Source organism: Augochlora pura, chromosome 2 (assembly GCF_028453695.1).
Source record: "Augochlora pura isolate Apur16 chromosome 2, APUR_v2.2.1, whole genome shotgun sequence".
Taxonomy (NCBI): domain Eukaryota; kingdom Metazoa; phylum Arthropoda; class Insecta; order Hymenoptera; family Halictidae; genus Augochlora; species Augochlora pura.
In genome coordinates this window covers 23,970,519-23,997,151 of record NC_135773.1, presented here as the reverse complement: position 1 = coordinate 23,997,151, position 26,633 = coordinate 23,970,519, and the positions used below count along the sequence as shown (strand labels likewise).

The window sequence follows — 26,633 nt, the reverse complement described above, 5'->3', positions numbered from 1 at the left end:
GGCGCCGTTCGATCGGGAAGAAGGAAAAGAAGAAGGAATGCAAATTTCAGGATCGAGCTAACCGGTTTGCATTCGGCAATATGTTAGCGCGGAGGGAGGGATGAACGGATGGGAGGGTTTAGACAATTTATCCCATGGGGGGTATCACCGGCAAGGCTCTCGCGCGCGCGTTTTCGTGGCGAAAGATCGAAAGGTTTTCGTGGCCGGGCGGGCGCGCCCTGTGTTTCCGCAAACGAGGCGAAAAGGGACGGCGGGAAGACCCTTTACCGCCTCTGATGTACTATGCAACGTTATTCCGGTGGTGAGGGTCGAACGGAAAATTCAAATATGTATTTTAACGCGCCGACCTTCTCGAGAGGTGTGTAATCCATTTACTTTATGAATCCTGCGCGTGAAATCCTTCGGAACACACGCGGCCCTCGTCCGCGGCCGCTGAAATTGAATTGTAAATCTAAACATGCATAAGCACGCGCCCGGATCTACGGATTGCAGTAATGCCCCTCCCCGCGCGCGCGTTCTTCTCGCGCTATAAATTCGGGAAGAAAAGGGGCGACGAGGACCGGGGCCGAGGATAAATATCGGTGCTGGCGCAGCTGTGGACATTAGATCAATACACTCTCTCGTTATGAGATATTATCGCCACCGAGTCAAATAAAGTGTCACCCTGTTCGCACCTACGGCTCGCCTCCGAAAGAAGGCGAACTCTCGGGGATAAAATCGAGAGTGATAAAATTAACCTTTCTACGGCGTCCATAAAATCTTATGCTTATGGCGTTCGGGTCGCGTTCTCCCGATTAAAAAAATGTGTGCGCATCTTTACGAACGTAATACAATGATTTGAAGCGTTTCATGTGAGAGAGTAGAACAAATTGATATAAAAGAAACAAAAGAAAAGTACCTGAGAGATAAAACAATTAAAGAACCATAAAACATAAAGTATCTCAATTTTTACTGTCCTTTAATAATAAATTCGATAAACAACCTTCTCGCCATCTTAAAATCTGCAGGAAGGCAAGCAAAGTCGGTAATTGCATTGTCAAAGTGATAATTAAATAAGTGCAAGGAAGCTTTTTTTACACGGCGTGGATCGTATTGATCATAGAAGGGTTAATCATCCCGACGAACATGTTATTCCGTCCGTTAAAGAAGCAATCCGCAGTTACCTTTTATACGAGGATCAGATTCGCGGGAAGATGACACTTTTACGCTGGCAAATTTCCTCCGCTGAAAATTTCATTTTCTTTTTTACCATTCTTCTCCTTATATTCTCGCTGTTCCGGGTCCTTATTACACTTTACTACTACAGCGGCGTGCTGTGTGCAGTTGCTTTGCGCGCGAATATCGCGGTGTTTACTGGCAATTACAGCTTGATGCGAGAAAACATTTTTACCACGTTCTACCTAAAACCAAAATTAGATTAAAACGTAATGATAAAGCAATATTTATAACATATATACGATCTATAAAGTGTTAATATATTACTCCGACAAATAGATACATGATTAAATAATTATTAACGTTGTCCACGCGGTGCAGAATTTCCGTAAGATTTTGATAACCTTTCAAAATTCTTTCTCGCAAAATTCTATCTGATTCTGAAAGAGCATCCGCGGAGGTTGCGCTGCAGGGATGACGCCCTTATAGGTCAAGCTTCTTACGCGGAAGAGGTTTTCTTTGGAATAATTAACAATACCGGGTCCTTTGTGACGAGGTCCGCGGCGGTCTTTAATTACTCTATCATCGTATAAATATCAATTCGGCCGTGAGCGTTTCGCGCTGGTTAACGAGCTCGCAAGATAACTATAGAAACAACAGCGACGAGCCGGCAGTGTAAAATTAAATTAGCGAGCCTTCGGCAAAATGTGAAAACAGTGTTCGAGGTAAAAATAACAGGTTGTGAAAGGCTTTCCGCCGTGCACTTTACATCGTCCGGCCGAGGCTATATGTACCTTCAGCAATATGGATCCGCTACCAGATCCTCGTATATCAGCTTTGCGATAATACGATCAAAGGATAACTTGGCAAAACATGTTCGTTCCGGAGACACTTCGCTTCCATTCCAAAGAGTGTGCGGCATCGAAATCAAAATTACCTTTCTTCTATTATCTTTTCATGTTCGCGTGGCTGCCAATCTTGCGGGCAATTACTCCTCGGAATAAACTAGCTGAAAAAGGTAAGATCGCTCTACAGATACGAATAAAACTGTTACTAATTTTATTACATAATCCTACAGAGGAAGACGTTCCGCCTTCCCTATTCTCTTCGCGTTTTAATTACGCAAAGGTAATAATTATAAGCAAATTTTCATACATCAATTTATTAGGGTATCTCCCCCACTCAATGTTCTAAAATAGAATTGGATTAACATCTGCATGGCATGGTCTATCTTTCGACTGTTCAAAGAGGGAGGAGCCTTCGCACGAGTGAACGAGATGTCGATCACAGTGCGTCACGATGCATTTAATAAAACATCGCGGTCGATTCTCTTTATAATTCTGTGGATCCGCCATCTCTCTACGGCATCACTTTTCAGTTTATCGGCCAGCTAATTTTACGAGATTGTTCCATGAACTTTGACAGCCGGCGGAAACTTAATAATTGACCAAAAAATAAATTATATTTTTTGTAATTATCGTCGAACGGAAGACCACACGTATTTACCAGCACACCCTCACGGTGGAAAAGGATCGTTTGTTTACGAAGCTTCTATCGCTCGACGGAGGTGCCTTTGTTATCACAGCTTCTTTCGTTCCATAACCGTCCGAAGGGATTCGTGCCGATGATGTACGACCTGGCTTATGGAGAAAAGCCCTTTTTTTCCCCTCGTTACTCGAAAGTGCTCTGCCAAGTTCCATAATAATTCTTTCCCAAATATCGTTATTGTAGTTCTTGGTCTTCTCGTCGGACTTCGATCCCGGATATTCTGCGGGAGTCGGGAATGAAATGAAATATGCAAAAGAATAGAGGGACCAGAAGGTTTATGTAAGAAATCCCGGTTTTCTGTTCCACCACCGCCGCGTCCCGTATCAGCTACGATTGAATCGAAACTCTGGTTATCCGATCAGATTGAATGCTTCTAATCGATTCATTTTACATTCCCAGAATTCACGAAACGATGCCGATTTGATTGTTGAACCAGATGATCCACTTGTTGATCGATATTGAATTTTTATCTCTAACTCTATCTTATTTTATTGTCATACAATATCCGTTGGTATAGATTGAAAACAAGTATTTAACTTTTCCATTCAGCTATAGGTTACTTTTCTCCTATAGTTTGGTGAAGTATATTTTCCTTTTTTTATTCTGCCTTACCTATATCAACAATTAGATTTTAAAAAGTTCTTGGATCAGACGCACGAGAATTCGTTGTATATGACATCTGGCAATCAAAGTGAGCATTAACTCGAGCAATGAAATTACCTGCTGTAGTTATTGTAACTTATTAACCTTATCAACAATATTGAAGATATGCAAACATTTATGATTGTAAAAATGCCTATAAATAAACTTAGGATCCGAGCAGATATCGCAATTTAAATGTTTTTCTGTCTTACCTTTGTCAGCCTCAAATGATCCTCTTACCATACCATGATGCGCTCAACTTTACCGACAGAAGATTGTATTCCACGTTCAGCAGTATCACTGACAACTTTTAATTGTTGTAATCACGCCAATACAATGATAACCTTAACCAAATTGTCTCTAACTACATTGAACAACTACAGCAAATACACTGAACGCAATAGATTTCATTTCTTTCAAGTTGGAGCGCCTTTGTAGATAGAGTTCATCTCGCGTGCTTCGGATGGCGCGCCAATCGAACGATTGCGCGCAAAGAGTATGACCGTAAGTTCAGCAAAGTAAGGCAAGCTATCATTTGTTCCTTGATATAATTCTTGAATTAGGTGTTTACGGTATCTATAAATTTCATTACTTACAGAAATCTCGGATGCCTGACTGCTTTACGACTTCCTTCCAGGTAAGTAAGAGTGGAAGAATTTGCCATCGCAAATAGGATCAATGATCTTCACTGGCAAACCATCGGAATTGTCCAATCCTGTTTGTGAGATTCACCTTCGTCGCTTGGAGAAGATATCAAGTAAAATCGCCGACACCATTGGACACTTTGGACACCGATAAATATCACCAACCCTGGATAGAAATTCAAGAACGGTCTCAGCCGCCTGGTCGCAACATCTCTATGTACGTATGAATATTCGCATGCCTATGTGTCACATGATCGCAAACCCTAGTGACATCTTGCAGCAATGTATGTTCTGCATTGTATCTATTTCTTTTCAATTGGCACGGTACATCCGGTTTACTGAAATTTTGGCGAGAAGACAATTATTGCATCAATCTGACAATCTGTAACAAGTCAAGGTATATTTAATTATATTCATATGGGTTACGATCATCTTGTACACAACAAATTGATATGCAAAACCTACGAACGTCGAATTAATTGTACGTTAACATATAACTACTGAATTAATCGATCAATACGGCACATGGCGGATTCGTGAGTTTAAAGTTTCAGTTGAAAAATTTTATTTATTGTTCACATACAACTGTGCAAATTAGTTGGATCATCGGTTTGTAGACAATAATCATTTTAAAATCTTTATTTCGTTGATAGAAGCCTAACTTGCAGGCTGTAACCTACAAGAATGACTTATTATTTTTCAAGTCGTCAAACTTTCTGTTTAAATAATGTGTCTTGTTATCCTAAATTAAAAAGTATTCATAAATCTAATACACCTAAAATAATAATTGAAATTTCAATTATTTGATGCCATTAGGATATATAATATCTGACAAAGTGCAATAGTTTAAGGAATTTTTCTGTAGTTGAAACAGAATTTATAAATTACAGGAACACCTTGCACGTACCAGAATGTCAACTTTTCTTGGGCTTGTTAAGGAGATACCTGGAATCTCAGTGGATCGTTTTGATGAAGAAAACTTAACATCTTCTGTGTTCTTTCTTAGTCATTGTCATACTGATCATATGCAGGGTTTATCTGATGTATTTTTTGAACATTTAGTTAAACATAGTAAATACCTTTACTGCAGTCCCATTACAAAGGCACTATTACAGAATAAATTTAATTTTAGAACTTGTTGTGTTAAAACAATAGACATCGATAAAGCTGTTCTTGTAGACTATAAACTGGGCAATGAAGATATTGTTATTACTGTAACATGTGTCTCAGCAGGACATTGTCTTGGATCTGTAATGTTTCTTTTCGGAAGAGATAATTTATCAGTGTTATATACTGGTGATTTTCGCATTAATCCTGTGGATTTTCCAAAGTTGAAAGGTTTACATTATCGTAAAAATTCAAAATTGGTGCCTATCACTTTTACTAAAATTTATCTCGATACAACATTTTTGAGTAATGACTTTCCTTCTTTGCCCAGTAGAATAGAAAGTATGATTAAAATGAGAGATGTTGTTCAAAATTGGTTAGGCAAAGACCCAAGGAATGTTGTTGTTCTGGAGTGTTCTGCCAATTATGGTTCCGAATTTCTCTTTGTAGAGCTTTCTAAACTATTAAACATGAGAATTCATGTAAAAGATTCTGTGTATGACAGTTATTGTCGAATTGGAGAATTATCCAATCACATTACAAATGATGCGTACAGCACTCCAATTCATGCATGTAAACACAAATTTTCTTCACCAAGGTTGTATTGTCGTCATGATGTGAGCGTTGAAAACATCTTGACAATAGTTCCATCCGTAATGAAATGGAGAAAGAAAGATACAAGCATAATTGGAACATGGGATGATGTTAGAGAAAGAACGTTTAATATCTGCTATTCCACTCATTCTTCTTGCAATGAACTTAGAGCATTTCTTCGATATTTCAAAGCATTGGAAATATATCCATGTGTAGTTAAGACAGAGAGTGAAGAAGAAACTTATCGTTTATTAAATGAAACAATAAAGTCAGATCAACAGATATCAGTGAAAGAAACATATAGATTAAAATTACCTGCTTATAAACTATCAAATAAACCTTCATTTAAGTCTAAATATTTTAGCAGTGATGAGGATAGTACGTGACAATTTTAATAATACAATTTTAATCAAACAATTTTATTTCATATTTATTTTAAAAGTGACTGATGCTTGTAATTTACACATACATAAGTTGTATAGATTATTGTTATAATAAATACAAATGATTTAAATGTTTTTAACAATTTTATTTTCCATATTTATGGAGTTAAATTTCATGTTGCAGAAACTGTACTTGTACTGTTGTTAAATAAAACTGTTTAAAAATGGAAAAGTCAGCATTAGCACAAGAAAAAGTATGGTTTGATAAGCCATCATATGACAAAGCAGAAAGATTATATTTTGAAAAAATGGCCAAGGTAAGTGTGTAATTGTCTGATTTATAAACCCATATTATGTAATTTAAAAGGTCAATTGCTAACAGGGGTAGCGAGATGTTTTTAAACATACTATGTATTGATTAAAAAACATTATTTATAAGCATTGTAAAATATAAGTACATCCAAGTATTATAATATACATGTGTATGTTACAGTATTACAACAAATTTAAAAGTATGTTTATGAACAGAAAATCTGTGAATTTGTACCCCAACATCTACAGCTAATTTACATGTTTTCGTTTTATTTTATGTTTTTTCTGTTCTATTAACCAAAACTAACACTTCTAACATATACTTCAGGGAATATCTGGTGATAGGGAACACTTCATCCGCTTTTTACATTACAAGGTGTTGGGAATTTTATTTCTGTCATAATAACTTAATTCCCTTTAGACTTACAACTTACTTTATGTAATTCATATTCCCTTGTATTTCTTTTTTTCAATAACTTTCTATGATAAATTATATATGATAGATCATACATAATAAATATCATATTAGTGCAACAGAAACATATAATTTGCAACATAAATTTATGTTCAGTCATTTATATTTATAGTTGCATACAATATATAGTTTCACATGATAGATAACATATCCGATACATTCAGGGAATTGCATGGAATTTATACTAAAACTGTTTGGTTTTCATACATTTGTTTTTGTAACAATCACGAAAAAATGCATTTAGCATGCAAATAGAAATGTACCATATTTAGTTTGTATCTTTTGTATCATTGTTAAAAAAAAAAAAACAATTTCCACTTGCATAGCTTGAAACATGTTTCAAGGTCATGCCCCATAAAATAATGGAAAGGTGCTCCTCTAACAACTGTTCCCAACCGAAAACAAAGCCTGAGAAAACTAAAGACAATATATTGCTAAGTTCTGAAAACATTCCGAATGATACTTCAAAAAGTCATAAAAAAAATAAGTCCAAGTCAAATAAATATGAGAATGAATACAACAAGCAAAAGAATGAAAACAACACGCAAAAGAATGAAAACTTGGAAGAAAAACAAAAATCTGATAATATAAAAAATAATATGAAAACGAACAAAGTCAATTTTTCCTGTGATATGTCTATGAAATATAATATGGAAGAGGTAAAAGAAAAAAAGAATAAAACCGAAACGAAACATGTAAACAGAGGAAAAGAGAAAAATGATACTATAAGAACAAATCTATATTTGCCATATCTGCCACCACATTTGCGGAAGGAACAGCAAGTATGTATAGAGGTATATTTTGCAGTAGATATGCTATTTAATTTTCTGTGTGCTTCCATATAATAGTTACAAATTTTTATCGAGTTCATTGCAATATGAATTTTTTTGCTTAAATTTTTGTAGATATCTGCTCACTGTATTTAAAATATTTATTGAACATTATTTTTCTATATTATTTATCATTAACGTACAAAAAACCACCACGCAATTAAGTACCTCTACATATTTACTATTACCTTGACTCTCAGATTTTATATATATTTTATGGGCAAACAATGTTGTATTTATAATTATTTTCTTATGATACAATGCTTTGCATGATATCTCCATACATCTGTGCATGTTACTATAAGAAATATATTTCATTTTGTGTTCATGTTTAACTGTAATAAACTTACATCTAGCAATAAAGAATTGTTGTGCTTTTTATTTCTTATGAACATAAGCAAATGCTTTTTAATATGTTATATAAATATGTATTGCATTTTTTATGTTTTCAATGCCAGTATGAAATATGTATCTCCACTTGGTCTCGGAATTATTCATTACAATGAAACATCAATTTTGTTAACAAAACATAAACATTGTAACGAAATTTAGTATAAGAGATACGCAGTATTTAAGGGAGAAATGAATTTTTAATGTAATTGTTATTATTTTAAATCTTAGTGGAGATACGATTTCAGATTATTTATAACAATCGATTTAGTCTTAGATGATATTTATTAATATTAGTCGACACAGGAAACTCAACAACCTACTTGTCCAAGCTTCTATACTGGTAGAAGTTTAGCCCATGAGGTCGCCAAGGCTCAGCAATATGTTAGAGACTCTTTACAGTCTGTGAGTACTGCACCCTTTGGACACCCTTACATAACAAATTTTCTGCTTACTAATATAATATTGGATATTAATACAAATCTAGGAGTATAGTATATTATTATATAAAAATTATATCGTAATATTTTTATATTACAATTGTTTTACAGATCGACAATATTGCAGTTTGTACAGGACTTATTGATCCACCTAACAAGGGGAAAGAAAATGTAGACGAAGGTAAAGTGAATGTTGTATGGTGTGTATATATATTTATAAAATTTGTTACATCAAATAATTTGTTTCAGCAGTTATTGCAGGGTTATTGAAGACCATTAGTAGCTTGGATAAACGAGTTAAAGCCCTTGAAGACACGTTTAGTCAATTGTCAATACAAAAGTCTGACTCATCTCCACAAGAACCAAAAAAAAATGCCGATGACGACGACGATGTTGATCTATTTAATTCAGACTCAGAGGCAAGTGGGCAGAAATACTGCAATCGACACTAAGCAGTCAATTTTCCCTTTACAGAATATTTGATATCATTTCTGCACGACACATTTAATACACTTCATACGTATTTTCAAGTAGGATACGAAAATGTGCAATTTAATACGATATTTATCAGACATAGTACACCAGATATTCCCAGGATACAAATACCTTCAAATATATATATTTCTGTTTATTACACGAATTTGACATAGACACACTACTATACAATTAGTCAAGTTTAAATTGTTATTTGTAGCATGTACTGTAAACTGTTTAAATAATTGACTTGTTAGGGAGAAGACGCCGAAGCTGCAAAAATTAGAGAAGAGAGAGTGGCTGCATATGCTGCAAAGAAATCCAAAAGTGTGTGATGCTCATATTACATTCTCAGTTCAAATATTTGATTTCATAACTGCATAGTAACAATTTTACAGAACCTGTTCTGATCGCAAAGTCGAACATCATATTAGATGTTAAACCATGGGGTAGTGAAGTTGATATGAAACAAATGGAAGCTGAAGTAAGAAAGATTGAGACTGATGGTCTTTTATGGGGAGCTGGTAGGTCACTAATTTCAAATAAGTAAATAACTAACTGAAAATCAGGTTTCAAGAAATTATTTTCTTATAGCAAAACTTGTTCCCTTGGCCTATGGTATTCATAAACTTCAGATCTCTTGCGTCGTAGAAGATGAAAAAGTTTCGGTAGACTGGCTTACAGAAGAGATCCAAGAAATTGAAGAACATGTTCAAAGTGTAGATATTGCAGCTTTCAACAAAGTATAAAAAAAAAAAATTAATGAAACTTTGAAGGTAGAAGATATCTGACGGTTCTAATTGCAATCAGGCATTGGTCTGTTGTGCCATCTCTTCATTCCACTAGCAATATCTGTCTCGACAAATGAATCATTATGTACGTCTTATATACTTAATACGAATTTATAGAAAATAACAAACGTGCAATCATCGTGTTCCGACTTCAATGTTTGATGTGTCAAGTTATTTAATAATTCGTAAGAATTGTAATCCATAGTGTTTTTAAACTGCGTGATCATAAAATCAACATATTCTATAAAAAAAAATATTGTAATCTGTAAATGTTAAAAATTGTAATACCAATGCAGAGATGTAAAGAATTTAAATATCTGAACACCATCCGACTATGATACTCAAAAAGAAACTCATGATATTGCAAGTAAATAATGCCAATTACTAGTACCATATATTTAATTGTTCGTTTCGGATTATTGTTGTCACAAATAAAAATTGTAATTATAATTTCCTGTAATCGTGTTTTTCTCGTAACGCTATTATTCATATATTACTTCATAAGTAGAATTATTACTATTATTCAAAATACTTAATATACTTTTATATTTTATTAGCTTCTGTTTCATGAGAATTTACGTCAATTTAAATAAATCGTCAGAATAAACAGTAATGGATTCTACTTGTGCACATCTCCGAACCGCAGCATGAACCGTTAACGATTGTTGACATAGAAATTTTCATTGCTCTGATTGGCAGACTATTCGCTGTTGAGACAGGGTCCACTACACATTACTGCCTAGCTTAGTGAGTAAGACGCGTGAAGTTGAGTAGTGCAACACTTTTTTCGTCAGAGGGCAGCACCAGTCTAGTGGTCAACTTCACGCTTGTTTCGTACATATTTGTGTTGACTATTAACTTACGGATACAACGGCTAGCCTAAAGAAAGTAATTACAGATATCTGATTTCTTTATTAAACGAGGAACAAAACACATTTTTCAAACATGACTATGGCTATGTTGCAACGGAGGGCTAACGTAAGTAAACAAGTTAATACTTAACATTTAAGCGTTGATCACCGCCATCCTAACCTCTTTCTCGCTGCTAATCGAAATGTTTATCTTTACAGGTAAGATTACCTCCCGAAGTGAACAGAGTATTGTATATAAGAAATTTGCCGTACAAGATTACAGCCGAAGAAATGTACGACATCTTCGGGAAATATGGAGCCATTCGACAGATTAGAGTGTAAGTACTCTCGAATTTAACTTATAGGTTATGAGTATATTTTAGATTTAAAGAAATGTCTTTTTAGAGGCAATACTGCCGAAACAAGGGGAACAGCTTTTGTTGTTTACGAGGATATATTTGATGCAAAAAATGCATGCGATCACTTGAGTGGCTTTAACGTTTGTAACAGGTATTTGGTGGTTTTATACTATCAAAGCAATAAGGCATTTAAACGCGTCGATGTAGACAAGAAGATGGAAGAAATAGACAAACTAAAGACAAAATATAACTTAAACGATGAGAAGAAATAGTTATGTAATTCGTTTAGAGTAAGGTACTTCTAAGTATTAACTTAATCAATATTTAAATTAATAATCATTGTAACAAGTTAATTCTATTTAGTTGTATGTATAAATAAGAATTATGACCTGTGTATATATATATGTATATGAAGCAGTAAAATTTTATACTCTTTAAGTAAGTAAATCGTTTCAATGAATGTGTGCCTGTAGTACAAATTTACTTGCCTCGAATAGAACAGTTACCTAGACACAGTGCTAGACTTTATCTTTATTCATTAATATAGAAAATCATTTTGCAAATGGATTGCCTTGGATCAGGCTAATCACAGGTGAAGCGTATTTAGATGATAGAGCTCTTCTATATAATGAAATATAAGAAATGTTAGAAATATTTAGAAAACACATAAGAAACAGCTAGAAGCATCTCCTTTACAATAAAGAGTTTGCCTGTCTGTCGAATATCATATTTTCTCGAGGGGTACACGGTTCCCGTGGAGATGAATGAGAGAGGCACGTTAATCATCGAGATATGGGATTCGCGCGTGTCACGCCGGGTAATACAATCGGTCGACTCTCGTCGTTACTAGGTGTTTTGTAACGAGAAGCCTACAGGCTACGGTTTACTTGTCAGGATACTCGACACCCGATACTGTATGCCGGTGGAAATGCGCGTGTTCGGTGTACCGCACCGTGTCCTCGCACACAACGATGCACGCGTGCGCGAACGCAGGACACACACGCGCAAACACAAACGCACCGCCAGCCGGCTAGTCGGAGGAACATTCGATTTCAGTCGAAAGCGAAAACCCGCTTAGCCAGCCCGTTTGATTGCGTTGCAGCGCGCTAAGACTCGTTTTATATAAAACGCACGCGTACTTACTGGTGCTTCCTGTTCACCCATTGACTCCGACGTGTTAAATTCCGCGCAACCGAAACGCAAACGCCATCGTGATCTTCAAAAAAAAAAAAAAGAACGATCAGATGTCGTTCGACTGTTGCGGTAGCGGCGATGCCGCTGGTGAGACGTTCACGGATATCCTTGAGAATGTGTCGCGACTATCGCGTACAGTGTACGCCAGTTTTTACCGTGACGTCGCGCTATTTGTGCAAGAATGCTCTCCCCTGTTCCTTGTCGCCGCTATCCTCCTTTTAACAAGCCTATTCATTGTGCACCACGTTCACGTCACGCCGCCTAGGCGCACCAGACTCGAAGAGTAGCGCGATCTTTCGGCGTACACGCAAGACTATTTTTCATTCGTCGTTTCTTCGCGGGTGTGAGTAATTGCGATAACAAACGCGCTTTGAAAACGTCAATCGTTGTTCGACGGCAATGCGATCGTACAGTACACATTATAATCGCGTATCTATTATTTAGTTTATGTTTCGGAAGAACTGTCTCAACGGTGAGAATGCGCCATGGAAATGTTCTGCGCATGCAGCTTAATTTGGAGCGGTTCGTTCCAAAGTAATAGTAAAAACTCGATTGTCCAAGTCAATAAGAATCCAATACTACGAATCTCATATAAAAGCAAGAGCTGTTATAATTCATATTATAACTGATACAACCATTAAATTTACCTTGCTGCGGGTATGATGGATTTTTTTGGTAGACGAATGAAAGCCAACGAGACAGAAATTCGTGCAACCGAATCGGTTCGACGTTCTCGGTAAACGGATCAATTATTATTGAAATAGTCGATTGTTCCTTCAATCGATGCTTTGATGATCGTTGTTTTACATTTTACGGTAGTTGGTTCCGTCGCGACGCGATTCTCGGCGCAACTTAAACGAAACGCGAATGGCGTCGGTTCCCCGGGTGACGGTCACGTGGTTCCGATGTTTCGATTCACCGTCGTGTCGATAATGATATTGCACTTTCTTCGGTTTGTACATTGAGCGAAACGTTGGATAGAATACATATTATCGCGGGTAACTATGGTGTGTCGTTTGTTAATGATGCGGACACCGAACGTCAGCCACGGGACAAACAACGAAGTCGCGTGGACGGACGAGGAGGGGGAAGAAGAGGATGAGGGAGAGGAATGAATGAATGGGACGAGGAGGACCGGGGTCGACGCAGTGCAAGGGGATGCGACGACCATCGTGTTGTTACGATGTGCGACGGTCTGCTACTTGCTTGCCGATTTGCAGCGAGGTGAGTACTTATCTATATAATTATTCAGTTTTTTTTCACGGTCGCATACGGAGTTTATTGATAATTATCAAATTAAATATTCCTCCACCAGCCTGTGTGCATGTCATCGGCATGCGCGACCTTGGCATGTTTTCAGCTGATCTGTCACTTATCGTTTACGTTAAGCAAATTATCGCTACTTCCTTTGAAATTCTTGGTTTCATGTACATTTCACAGGATTCTCCAATCTAAGATTTCATTTTCGTACATACGTTGTACGTTTAATGTTTATTCATGCGTTGAACTTTCTGTCTCACTTCGGCCATACACAGGGGCGTCTGTCTTCTGTGCAACCACGTGCGCATAACACGCACTGCTTGCGTCAACCGGTATTTGTTAGGGATGCGATCATTATACGAGATAAAGGATTACGTGTAAAGTATCTATGAAATTACTATCCACTCCTTTCTCTTCAAATTTCGAACGTGTGTAGCGCACGAGGTGTTAAACTGTTTAGTTAATATATGAGTAATTGATTTTGAAAGCGGCCTAAGTCCGTTTACACTTCAATTGGGATATTTGTGCAGTTGAAAGCAAATTTTCGGTCTAGACCAGCAATCAGCAAATTTCGATCGCGATCGGTTTTGGCCGGCGTCGAGAATCTCTGCTCGCGAGCCGACGCGTGTCTCGTTTGTCTTTCGAAGTGTACGAAACTGAATAGGTACCGGGTATACTCGAGCCTAGCGCCTAGCATGTTTGTTCGCTGTCTGGATAAATATGATGCAGCGCTACCGGCTTTTCTCAGTTGCTTCTCTTCGCGTAACGCTGCGAACGAGCCTCGTTCTCGAAGCAAAAGAGGATAGAGCGTCGCGCGATTCCAATTTTTCTTTTGCTCGGGAGAGCGTCTTCTCCCATCCAAGGGGGGGACGTCTCGGAAAAACGCTGGCAAATAAGAACTCGTTTTTCCGGGGGAATGCTGAATTACGTTGTCTGGACGTACGTTTCTTCGGTTGTTAGTTATAGGTGCGCGCGTGTGTTACATTGTCGTTGAAAATAGCCGACACGAAGCATTTCCCTTTTTCTATTTTCGGTTATTCAATCGATGGAAGTAGATTTTCTCTAACTGACCCGATCGGAGGTAATCTATTCGAGGATATCGACTAATCATTTTTGGCAGCGTATGCGAACAAGTATAAAAACGTTCGCGTAGCATCTTTCAACTTCAATTGACATTATAACAGTCGTCAGAAAGTAAAAGTTTGCCACTTTAATGCTGAAAGAGTGAAATGTATGTACCAACAGTTGCAAACATTGCGTAACCACTTGCTTTAGCCATTGTCCAGTGACGTAGTATTTTCGTGACCCACTGAGTACTTGTAAATCTGAATTCAATTAATCCCAATAGATGTTATTTGAGTATTACGAGCGCAATGCTTCCGATTAATTCTTCGTGAAACGATCAGTCCGGTTCCAAGACACGTGGTATTACAATTCAATCGTTAAAATCAATATTAGTAGACGATGATGATCCGTTGACCGACGAAACGTTTCGATTCTATTCGACGTCGACGCGAGTACGTTCGCGGAAAATACCGTATGCCGTTAATAAATGTAAGGATGTGCGAATATCCTTCGCGAGACGACGTTGAAATCCCGGAGCGAAAGAGATGTATGCGCCGGTAAATAAGTGTGGCCGGCGGAACGAGTATGTACACGCGTTCGCGGTCCTTGTGTGTTCCGAGTTGCGTGCTGTTATGCCTAATTAGCGGTTCGGTCGGTTGCATGCGGAAAATAACTTAATTATTTCTTTGCGTAATTAAACGATGAACACGCGTTAAACGTGCCAACGGGTTTCCCTTTCGGCCCGTGTACGATCGTTTCTCTCCTTTGGTCAACGTACAATGGAAAAACAATGCCGGGACTATTGTTTTAAACTCGGCGCAAAAATCGGGGGATATCTAAACGATCGATCCAGAGAAACCAGTCGTTCTTTATTAGAAAAATAGTGAACCGTCGCGTTTACTGCGATACGATGAGAATATAAACCTAGCGATAATTATTATCTGTCGCCTGTCATCGGCTAATATATTTTCGCCTTGTTATATCTTTTGAATAAACATTATTCAACACTGACCGCAACAGTAAATCATGTACGGCGCGCGGGATAGTAAACGTGTTAATGTGTTGTACCAACCATTTCTACCTTGTTGCAAACGAATTGCAAACAACGGTTTGAAACGCTATCTCGCAAAACTCATTTACTAAAATGTACGACAAATTCAAAGCAATCTGTGGCATTGTCTCTGTAATAGCAGAAACGTTAAGGTACTCGTTTAAAGAAACATTTTACCATCGTATGGTAAATGTACTAGTTTTAATAATAGACACTTCACTTTTTTCCCTACTCTTTTGACTTTTCGGGCAGATAGTCTCCGCGGATATTTGGATACAAAATTGTTACCAACGAGGAACGGGTAAATTTATGCCGCGGCATGTTTGGCAAGAGATGCGATCCACGTTCGGACCGATCTATCGGTTCACGGAAGTCCGATACGCGTTCGCCGGAGCGGCGTGTCTGAAAAATTCAAGAATTCCGCGAAGTTCTGGCACCGGGCACCGCTTCTGGAACACCGTTCTAGCCACGGCGCGGCGTGAATCACGGCGCGCGAATTTGAAACGCAAAACGACCGACGGGCGGAGGCGCGCGCGCCACGGTACGGGGACGCGATCAGCTTTCTACGCCGAAATTTCCGTTCGCCAACCGTGAATATCTACATAATACGTCGGAAGTGTTGATCGTACGATCGTGCGTCATTTGCATCGGCTGGAATTGGCTAATCGGCGATTCCGCGTAGGCCGCCGACCAGGCCGAACGACCGCGCGGAATACCAGCCGATCTTCCGTGCGAACATTCCTATCCTAATCGCGCGGGAATCATCTAGATCGCGTCGATGATCCACGGTTTTCAAACTGTCGCCAGCTTACTCGAAACACCGCTCGAATTTAGTTGCAGGGAAGCGAACCCTGTCGCTTGCTCGCCAATCGTTCCGTCTTTGGCTCGTTTTCGAGTATAATTAACTTTATTAACAGAAGAAAATTCTTTCGGTTTGTTTACTGTTCAGTGAAAGGGTATAATATGTCTTATTCGAGATAAGATCAACTTCTCGTGTCCACTACTCTACTGTTATTAGCAACGTTGTATTGTCGCGTGGGAACATCTTTTAAAGCGTTGCCTCACGATTCGTTCTCCAGCTACGGTGATTAGAATTTCTTTAACGTTTCTTGGGGGCGAATTAGAAACGCTTTCGACCACGTGTTTCGTGGTAACGTGCACGCCGACATCCGTGAATCAAAGACTTTTAATACATAGTTTGCAATAGCGATACAGCATTGTCGACGTGCGATCAAGATATCTGCATCGATCATTTCTACGTTACACTGATTAACCCACTTAGAGTTCACCGATACAGGTTTTGCAATTTAAATCTATCATTTTGCACCTCGCGAACAAACAAATTCGCACCGGATTTTTATTTCTATTGCCCGAAGCAGTTCGAGAATATAATTTGCAGAGAAGCGTGTTCGGGGTGGAAAAAGGTGAATTTCGTTTAAATGGTGAATCGAGAAACGTCGTTGCGGCGAGCGGACAAGTCGTTATGTATTTACACGCGAGGACGGTGTAATATCTGGCTCGAAGTGAATATTAATTAACGGTGTAGCGGAGAAAGAGCGCGAGCGATCCGGGTGTTGCGGATTCGAGGCGTGCAGCCGTCGCGGCGCGGCGCGGCGCGTCGGTCGTATTATAAACGGAACGAGGTCGTCGCTCGTTGCTCGTCGATTCTTATGAATTTACCATGTTATCGACTATTACACTCACCGAGACGGTTCGATTCGTTCCGCTGATTCGACACGCGTTACTTTTAGGAGGATCGAAGTCTAGCACCGCGAACCATTTGTCTTCATCTTGAGCCATCTCTTGGTCGAAGTCTTTTCATTTGTTCGATCATCGGGGAACAAGACTCGTCCCGGGTCACCCTACTCTCTATTAGCAGATGCGATCCCCGGCGGTGCATATGCAGGGCCCTTATCGTTATTGTAGAGCGATGTCCCGTTCACTGAACCTCCGCCGACGATCGTGCATCAAAACGCGGACGCAATTTCCAACGCCCAATGTTAGCCGGATTCTTTTGCGATTCCGTGCACACGCGATCGGGTCCGCGGTATCCACGACAAATCGAACGCAACCGGGAACGCGTCCAGTTTTTCCAATTCGATTCCCCCGTTTTGCCACGATCCGTCAGATACGGTAGAATCGCCCGAATTACTCCGCTCTTAATTTATTTCGAAGGAGCGAAGCAATTTCGGCTCCGTTCGATATATATTAACCTTTTCGATATGTTTGGAGCGTGTTCGCGCAAGTATCGCCTTCCTTTCGATTATATTCATATAAAATATAGAAAGTTACTTTACGTAAAAATGTAGAAACGAGCGATGATTTCACGTTATTATTTCCTTAGCCTTGCTTCAAGCGAAACCTGATTGAGCAAACCATTTTAGTAATTCTGTTTTCATAGACGCCAAAGTTTTCGTAAGCCCGAGGCATTGTGTTTAAAGTGCAGGACGGCCGAGGCGGTGGCCGAGCATGACGTAAATGAAGCTGCGAGACGCGCAGAGCGTGGTTTTAGAGCGGACAGCGATCCAGCAAAAATATTTTACGCTTGTTCGAGCGATTTCAAGTTATCGAATAACGTGGTATCGTTTTATCGTGGTGTACAGACCTTGCGAAATCCATGAAGACGACACTTTTCGAAATATAACTATAAATTCGGAGCACCTCTAGCCTATTTGATTCGAACCTTTCTAAGCGCCTATCTTGTTGCATCCACCGTCCGGCCGGTCACATCGATATGCAGGATCGCGCTCGGTTACACCATTATTAGCATTCGTAGATTGCGTTGACAGTTCTCGCGAACTCGATGATCCACGTTGACCTCGGTTATCACCGCATTTCCCTATTCCCCGTCGCAAGGTGGTAGCGTCTCCCCTCTATGGGCGACAATCAGGCTTTAAACATCTTTTGGTGCATATTTTTTTGCATCCATACACTTTCAAAAATTCGTGCACATCAATTCTGTTAAACTCTTGATGTTTACGAATTTTATTATTTATTACATTCTGTTAAACTCTTTAATAAATTCTTACGATAATTGATTACAAACATTTTTTAGGATAGAGATCGCCATATTGAAGTTTACATTCTGATTATATAATTAACTGTCGCATAAAATTAATTAAAAGCAATGCTTGTGCGGGCGTTCGATTTTCTGGATCGAATTTTACATTTTTTATCACATATTTCAGAACGTATCGCGGTTAATTATTTGGAAAAAGATACCGGTGCGCGTCGTCGTGTTATCCGCAAGCGAGATCCGTCAATGGATCGGATTCTATTTGGGTTTCTCGCATGCGTGGATTTCTAAATGAAGCAGAGGGCCAAAGAGAGAGAGAGAGAGATAGAGAAGCGGATTAGGTGTGTGCGCTAATAGTTCGTCCCACATCCTAGAAAAAAGCGGGTCACGTGTACGGTTCAGTCGTCGACAGGACAACATTGCTAGAACAAGGACGACCGCCATCGTCGTCGATCATTGGCCTAAATCACCAGCTACGCTGGTCACCGGTGTGTAGCATGCTAATTCGCGCCGGTAAAAAATGTTGATGTGTCGTCTCTCGTTTTATCCGACTGTTCCCTTTCGCTTCGCCGTGCTGTATCGCGTTATGTTAACGAACTTTCATATTTCATGCTCCCTATCGTGAAACGGCTCGCATCGGTGATTCGTCCTCGGCGTGAAAACATTATATCCGACACGAACGTTTGTTTCGTTTTACCATGTGAACGCTCGGTTCCTCGAATAATACAATTTATCCTCCCTTTTTTTTGTGGGACAAACTTCGTTGCCCAATTCACGTGTCCGCCGTTTACGATTTCTAGAATCTCTATTTATTCTCGTAGAAAAATAGAGACCACCCCTGTCGATCGTTTCAATTTTGATAAATTATGTTAAAGAGAAATTGAAGACGACATCAAGGATGCACAGTCACATCGCGACGTTCTAATTTCGCTCGCGGAAGCTCCATTCGGTTTCGTTCTAACGTTTCTTAGCGGTTAAATGTGTAATGTTCTGCGGAACTTGTCCGGGGGGTCGCTCCAATTTGCTTTCCCGGAACGGAGACGTCTAATGATTCGTCTTAACGAGGTGCACATTCCGTTTTCAACGTTTTTGACGTATACGAAATTGTATAAGCGATTGAAGATGATGAGAGCGGTACATTTTTGAACGCAAAATATCAAGGATTTCCATGGCGCCGAATTCGACCCATAAAAACCAGATTAAAGTAATAAATAGGCAACGATTATTTGCATTAAATATTAATTTTTATATTTCAACTACAAATTGGGCCAATCGGTTAAAACTGTGGTTAATTTTGAAAACCGGATTTCGCCGTCAATATTTCGCGACGCGAATTTCCGATTTTTCTTCCGAACATTGTGAAACGCGGCGCTCGAAGCGTTAGCTGCGACAACGAAGATCAAGGGCCCGATTAGATATTTCACTGGGAGAAAAACTGGCTATTCCGATTGCAGACGATCGGGGGCCCGCGTTTCTGGTCGGGCGTTCGTCGATAGAGCGGCAGCTTGCGCGAACGTACGGTCGTATTGTTTTCATCCGGCAAAAATGGCTCGCCGTGTGAAAATAGACGAGAGCTCCCTGTACGTGTCTCTGCGCGTGTGTGTTTGCGTGCGTGGCTACGTGCGCGCGTAGAAATGGGGATGATGCAGTTGGCCTGGATAAAGGTCAGTGGCCGACCTAGCCCCCCAGCAAGCCGACACCACCAGCTCTGCCACCCACCGGGGTATTGATTTTGTTAACCTTCTAGGTTCTAGCCCCGCGCAGCCCCTCGCCGCCTCTCTGCCTCTCTGCCTCTCCTCCTCGAGGCTGAACTCTCGCAACCGATGACATCTTGCTATCGCGCTTGCTTTCGAACCATTGTTGCGTATTTTTTTTTTCTGGCTTTCGGCGCCTGGATACCAATTTTCCTGTATTCCAGAGAGAGAGAGAGAGAGGATATCTATGGTTCTCGATGCTCCTTTACAACCCCAGAGAAATCTATATTTTGTTTATCCGGGTTAGCGTGACGGTTGTACGGCGTCTAAAAGTTCGAGTGGCTTTTCAATCTTTTCAACCCGTGTCCTCGGCGTCACTGTTACGGTGGCTGTGCTAAACTGAAATTCGTGCCATCGTTAGCATCGTTAGCAGATGGCAGTTGATTAGAGAAGAGCTATAGACGGTGCGTCTGCCATTTTCCTCAGCGGATTTTCGCAAAGTCGCGCGACGCTGCGTGGTCTCTTTCACACGGCAATACCACCCCCTGAATAAGCGACTCGAATTCTTGTTCAAATGTTAAAGTTAGTTTACTGTAAAATGGCTGAAATACGTTTCTTTTCTTTTTGAATTTTCCTGTTACTTTATTTTTTGATTGGAAACTGAAATGAGAATTTAATAAGCGTGTTTTGGAAATCGTTGCGACTTATATTCATTCTTGTATTCATAAATCGTGGCAATGAAAAAATTCGAGTAACTCAGGCAAACATATCTTTACAGTTCCATGAATTGTCATCGTACGACCTGCTAGAATCGCGATCGGTATCATCGCGCCGGTGATGATCCGTGGTCTCTGTACAACCGTGTTCGGTAGTTCTCCAGTTCTGCGGGACTCTCGGTCTGGCATGCGACCAGCCGAAACAACGGCGCTGCTATCGGTTCCGCTTCGGGCACCGGCCAATATTTCAGCCGGAGTTCGCGAGCAAACATATGTATAATAATTTACGATCGGCGATCGGGCGGCACTCGGGTTTCGCACGCAGCCCGATTCCCCGCGCGCGGCGTTCGTTAGCGCATTCTTACCGTTTTCGCGTGGAACGCCACGCCGCTTCGTATCGTGGCACTTTCCTCTGGCATCGGGGAACGTCCGAAGACGGATCGCCTGCAGCAGCCCCCCTTGTAATTGACGCACATGCAGGTGCACGCGCGTGTACAGCAACCGTGTGCACACACGCACGCACACACGCACGCGCGCGCGCGCGTTTCTGTGTCGTGCGCAGCGAAACAGCTAACGTGCAACGACCAGGCCTGCAAGCGGAATTCTAATGCCGTGTATCTGTGCCACTGTGCGAATTGAATTCCAATTATATGCTTGATTTACTTGTCATTCAGCCGGGACTCCCTGAGAATCGCATCCGCGACATTTGGCGCCACTCCATCTTCGTATACGGTGTGGCAATGGTGTCGATTTGCTCTCGCGGTCGCGACCAGCTCGCGCGGGCAACCCTCCGCGCGCACCTGCTCGCGTTAACGACCAGCGAAATTCTGTGCAGTTGCCTCTTCTGAGATTTTCTACGATAGTCCACGGTTTACACGTTTCACGAATCCTTGTTACTCGGAACTTCTTCGAGCTGTTCGTCTTTTGAAGTTCTCGAAAAGCTCGATTTCCCTCGAAGTTCCTAGAGTAAAATCACTGGCTTCAATTTCGACAATGCAGCGTACACGGTAGAATTATTCAGAGGGGTACAACGAACAGAGAAAAGAAGAGTTTACGATGCGCCGGAGGCTACCGTTTCGTGCAGCTTCATAATTAATTATCGTCGTCGACACTCTTGGCAAGTGTAGCAAACGACGATGTATTGCTCGGCGCTGAAAAGGTTAAAACTTGGCCCGAACGACTGCGATTCTTCTATGCTGGAGGAACTAAATAAACCAACCCGAAAAATATATATAAATAATTCCTTGAATCGACGAATGAAATTCTCGCGTCTTTCGATATTCTTATCTCGGTGTTTTATCTTTCATCCTAGACATTTGGACAATTTTATTAAGGGCTGTCGCGCTTCTCCGTTCATGTTTCTCGAAGAAAAATGGAGAAAGATCTCGCGCGGTTCGTCCCGTTGCATTGTTCGGTTAGCCGCGCCGACTTTCGACGGCGAAGGCGCGCTGTTTTAATTGTATACGACACGTGTTTCCACGCGGCCGGCCGTGATAGCGAAACGAGGGCGCCTACCGCAAGGTTGAACTGGTTCCGCGATGACCGCTCGCGAAGAAAGTGAACCGGCGAACGCGCGATGATCGCGGGATCGGTAATTGATCTCCCGTCGGCGCACGATGAGAGAACTGCGGTCGCTGTTCGCGACTCTCGTTAATCTCTCCCGGAGATCCGTGTTACTGTTCGGTCGCGTCGTCGCGATCTTTCTGCGAGCCGAAAATAATCCCTTTCACGGCACTTCTCTCCCCCCCCTACTCCCTCTACTCCCATCGAGCGAACGATGCCAGAGCGACTCGACGACCTCAAAAACTCGCGGGGCCGTTCCGTTCGTAATTAATAACGTGTAATTAACAGTGATATGAATCTTGTCCGGGTTTTTACGTTCCCGGCCTACTGTGCTCGTCGCTGGCTGAACCGTGGGGGTTTCTACCTGCCGATGTTGCGAACGCGTACATCGCGTGCTATTGACGGTATTACTACGAATTTGCATATACACATATGCAAATCGGTTGGCGCGAATGTCGCCTATCGATATCAGTCCTATATCACGGCGCTGCCGCGCGAAACACGCTTCGAAGCGAACGGTAAACTCGCTTTCGTTGGTACGCAGGCCTCTACGGTGATACAGGATCCTCGGAAAAATCAACCCTTTGCGCTGCAACGGCGATGTTACGGCGCCGGGACACCTCCGGCCATAAATATCAGGATATCCGTCGGTGCGCCACGGTTTGATAGCCGTTTCAGCGGAATTATGCAACCCGCTTTGTCTTTTTATAAGTTATATTAATTATTCCGTCTATTATCCAAGTATCTTATCTTGAAGCATCTTATCTGAAGTTGTCGGAGCGCATGATAAGCAAAAGGTGATCAATTTGCAACATTGGTAAATTAGGCTTTCAGTTTTAGATATTTGCATCCTATCTAGACGAACAATGTTAGCTGGACCAACATCGAAGGTGCGACATTTATTGTCCACCCTGTGGCAAGCGTGCAAAAGAATTCGGCAAAATTGTATTCCGAAGATAAAGAATTAACTATTGAATTCTCGGAATGATTCTATTGTCGTCACAACTAACGCAACGATCCGCTCGCATTCAGAGCCGGGGTATAGGTGTGTTCACCTGTCGTTACACCTGTGCACGCGAGATCTATGAGCGGTCTACCCGCATACTCGGCTGTGTACCTTGATTAACGAAGCACACCTTGCCCGAGAATGTCTATTGTGTCGCCCAATCGACAGAAGCACAAGATTCTGCCGCGATTTCAGTCGACCGCTTGCAAAATCAATCGGCACGCTCCCTGCGCTCTCGTTTCATGGCATTTCATGCAACGATGTCCTGTAAACCTCCGTGATTCCATCGCGAACGGCTATATTCGAGAGAGAGAGAGAGAGAGAGAGAGAGAGAGAGCCAGTCGATGTCCTCAAGCGTGGAAAAATTAGATAATTCAATCGTTAGAAAATAGAAAATATCGTTGCATACGAATAGAAGGATACAATATCGTCAACGGAGAACCTATTTGTTAACAAACAGAATATTGCTGTATCAATATTTTAATTTCGTCAACCAGGCTCAGCGATCGGAAATAATGATCTCAACAACGTCGTTGCAATAGAATCGAATATGTCATTTTATAACCCCACTCGGTAACGAGAACGTTATGGTATAATTTGCTTCCAAAACATCGGATTATTTAAATTTTATGGATCCGATGTATTTTATGAGATACGCGTCGTATTTAATTCTGGCATTCATAATTGCAAACTCACTCGATTATAATGCTCGAAACCGGAAATTGGAGAGCGTGCGCGCGGTTTCTTTTACAAACACGAGCAGAAAACTTGTTCATTTTTCACCTGTCCTCGGTGCCGCGTGTGTTGTCGTTTCGAACGAGAATGGAACGCGTTGCGACACTAAGTTACTTACATTCCATCGGCGATTTTCGATCCGTCTGTCTGTGTCTCTGTTTGGTAGAAATTGGCATTGATTTTTGTGGAAAAATGGAATTGATTTTTGTGGAAAAATGAATTTTATTTGTGGAAAAATGAATTTGATTTGTGGACAAATAAATTTCATTTCGAACAAAATGAATACCATTTAAAGATGGATAAATCTGATTTGAGAAATGATCAGTAAACGATCGAGAATATAATCAATAAAGGGATGAATTTGAGAATCAGTAAAATTGAACCGAGAAATTGAATTGAAAATGCTGGAACCGTCGAGGGGAAACAATTCTCTCGCTGTCTCGGGTGTTACCGTAAGTACTCCTCGATTTCACGCTCCTCCTGGCAGATACCCAAAGTTTTTCTATTAGAGCCCATCGTCAAACCTGAGGAATGTGTCTTCGGCCGGGATAGGCCTGCCGGCCGAGCGTTGCCCGCGGCTAACATTTCCATTCACACATCCCCGTAATCTCGCGACGAACCATTGTGCCACTAACGCGCCATCCGGACCACTAAAAATGTGTCTTCTTTCGGGAGAGAGAAATCGGTTGAATGTGAACGTTGACCCACAGGTTCCGTTACCGAGAGAGAGAGGATCACCGAAACACTACCGTGGACCGTGGGAGAGTACGTTAACGCCTGCCGTGTTTTCGTGAAACACTATGCAAACACGTCACGAATCATTCAAATTGCTTTCGGTGGACCCCTTCTCTTATAATGGCAAGCATCCTTTCTTCGACGAATAGCTTGTGCGTACTATTTTATCCATTCCCTTCGAGATTTCTTATTTCTCGCTGTTAAATATATTTATACTTAAATCGTGATATTCAAGGGGCGGTCTCTCAATGCAATTAAACATATACTAATTTCTTGCCAAGAAAAAGAAATAATACTCAATCTATTTTATATATCTTCCGGTTTGAGTAGAATATCTTTTTCCTGAATTCCGTTTAATCTTTCGCACATTCTCGATGCATGTTTCATCGATCTCCTTACCATTGTTATATCTTATCTGTATCTTCATTCACAAAATCTCTTAGTCGCGTATCATTTCGAGGATTATTTCTTCGATAATATTGAAAATCAGAAAATACCGACATGATTAATTATTTGGTGTTGCTATAATTTATATAATCAATTTAGTGAGCTATCATTAATTTACTAAGATATATTTAATTTACTAAGATATAAGTAAATTGTTTTCGGCATCGAAAGTAACGGTTCGAAATCAATTCTTTCCTATTTTCATTTCAAATGAAATTCGTCGAGAAAATCGGTGACGAAAGGGGTTGGGGGCAGAGAGGGAGAGAGAGAGAGAGAAGGTGGCGAGCATCTGTCAGGAGCGTACGCGGTAGAGCGGCGCTGGAATATCAATCGCACCGGTAGCACCGATAGAATCGTTAAGAGAGACGCGCGCGAGTTACAACAAGCGCCGCTGCGACAGAGAGTGCAACCACGTAAGGCGTATCGGGCGCGAGGACACCGGTGCATTGTCGTCTTCCCACACGCGATGCACGAGCCGAGAGAACCACGAGGGACTGTGGCCGGCACCGAGAGCGTTTTCGTTCTCGTTACCGTTCGCAAAACGCTGTTCCTACAATGGACGCAGCCGAAATTGCGCTATCGGATGTAAAAAGGACCCTCGGCAACGTTAGTTTTTGGAAACCAGGAGTTGATCCCGTAACATTTATTGTATCAAAATTTTCTTTTGGAACCGAGAGTTGATCCCGTAAAATTGATTGTATCGCAATAATTACTATCACATGTAACCCAGTAACCTATATTATAGAAATTCGAAAGTCCCGTAAAAATAATTGTTACACAACGAAACACCTTTTTCGAATTTTTTCAGAATTTTTTCAAATTCTGTTTTTAGAAATTCTGAAGAGACATATATATTCTCTTAAACGGAACGCGCATTTTCTAATTGGACATACTTATTTCGATCGTCGAAATTTGTGTATCGTCGTTCGGTAGAATTTATAGGGACGCGCCGAGCACCATAAATCCCCGGCCGCTAGATTCTACGCGAGCGTCGAAAGATTTTTCCAACTTGTAATACTTTCATCCACTTTCCCTGGTCAAGGTGTTCCTCGCAAAACTCTTCGAAGCACTCTCTTCGCCGGCTGCTTTCCACCTAAAGCAATTTCCACGCCGATCACGCTTCCTTTCTCTCGTCGCCAACGCGGCCTCCGTCGCC

At 40.8% G+C, this 26,633-nt stretch overlaps 4 protein-coding genes and 1 long non-coding RNA gene across 12 annotated transcripts in view; 4 read left to right on the top strand and 1 right to left on the bottom strand.

The window, feature by feature from the left end:
- Nucleotides 1–959: 959 nt before the first annotated feature.
- On the bottom strand, nt 960–3,885 carry LOC144478406 (uncharacterized). The gene is made up of 3 exons (XR_013495337.1): nt 2,311–3,885; nt 1,950–2,164; nt 960–1,400 (listed from the first exon to the last, which is right to left on the bottom strand). It is a non-coding gene; the product is annotated as an uncharacterized LOC144478406 (long non-coding RNA).
- A 27-nt stretch (nt 3,886–3,912) lies between these two features.
- Nucleotides 3,913–6,215, top strand: Snm1 (DNA cross-link repair protein snm1). Its single transcript, XM_078196253.1, has 2 exons — nt 3,913–4,206; nt 4,880–6,215. The coding sequence occupies exon 2, from the start codon at nt 4,901–4,903 to the stop codon at nt 6,074–6,076; it is 1,176 nt and encodes a 391-aa protein (XP_078052379.1). The 5' UTR covers nt 3,913–4,206; nt 4,880–4,900; the 3' UTR covers nt 6,077–6,215.
- Eef1delta (elongation factor 1-delta) lies at nt 4,233–10,235 on the top strand. Of its 7 annotated transcripts, none has more exons than XM_078196250.1 (9): nt 4,233–4,386; nt 6,258–6,390; nt 7,205–7,642; nt 8,387–8,485; nt 8,632–8,701; nt 8,770–8,939; nt 9,252–9,321; nt 9,393–9,518; nt 9,589–10,235. In XM_078196250.1, the coding sequence occupies exons 2-9, from the start codon at nt 6,298–6,300 to the stop codon at nt 9,741–9,743; spliced, it is 1,221 nt and encodes a 406-aa protein (XP_078052376.1). In that variant the 5' UTR covers nt 4,233–4,386; nt 6,258–6,297; the 3' UTR covers nt 9,744–10,235. The 7 variants fall into 7 exon arrangements, with proteins under 7 accessions (XP_078052376.1, XP_078052375.1, XP_078052374.1 ...); XM_078196249.1 differs by having other exon boundaries at nt 8,378–8,485; XM_078196248.1 differs by having other exon boundaries at nt 7,205–7,654.
- A 328-nt stretch (nt 10,236–10,563) lies between these two features.
- Nucleotides 10,564–11,433, top strand: Sf3b6 (splicing factor 3B subunit 6). The gene is made up of 3 exons (XM_078196256.1): nt 10,564–10,763; nt 10,856–10,974; nt 11,042–11,433. Exons 1-3 carry the CDS (start codon nt 10,731–10,733, stop codon nt 11,265–11,267), a joined length of 378 nt encoding a protein of 125 aa, XP_078052382.1. The 5' UTR covers nt 10,564–10,730; the 3' UTR covers nt 11,268–11,433.
- Nucleotides 11,434–12,153: 720 nt separating this feature from the next.
- Nucleotides 12,154–26,633, top strand: part of Oatp74d (Organic anion transporting polypeptide 74D) — a 102,764-nt gene continuing 88,284 nt past the window's right edge. The window contains exons 1-2 of one of the 2 annotated variants that reach the window (XM_078196243.1): nt 12,154–12,925; nt 13,009–13,413. The gene's annotated coding sequence lies outside the window, so the exon portion shown is untranslated. Of the gene's footprint in view, nt 13,414–26,633 lie in introns of both variants that reach the window. The other variant, XM_078196244.1, reaches the window with a different exon arrangement.

Coding starts and splice junctions, on each gene's coding strand:
- Snm1 (XM_078196253.1), top strand. CDS start 4,901: ATGTCAACTTTTCTTGGGCTTGTTAAGGAGATACCTGGAATCTCAGTG.
- Sf3b6 (XM_078196256.1), top strand. CDS start 10,731: ATGACTATGGCTATGTTGCAACGGAGGGCTAAC. Junction 10,764..10,855: donor TGTTGCAACGGAGGGCTAAC/GTAAGTAAACAA, acceptor TTATCTTTACAG/GTAAGATTACCTCCCGAAGT. Junction 10,975..11,041: donor GCCATTCGACAGATTAGAGT/GTAAGTACTCTC, acceptor ATGTCTTTTTAG/AGGCAATACTGCCGAAACAA.
- Eef1delta (XM_078196245.1), top strand. CDS start 6,298: ATGGAAAAGTCAGCATTAGCACAAGAAAAAGTATGGTTTGATAAGCCA. Junction 6,391..7,204: donor ATTTTGAAAAAATGGCCAAG/GTAAGTGTGTAA, acceptor ACATGTTTCAAG/GTCATGCCCCATAAAATAAT. Junction 7,655..8,377: donor AACAGCAAGTATGTATAGAG/GTATATTTTGCA, acceptor TATTAATATTAG/TCGACACAGGAAACTCAACA.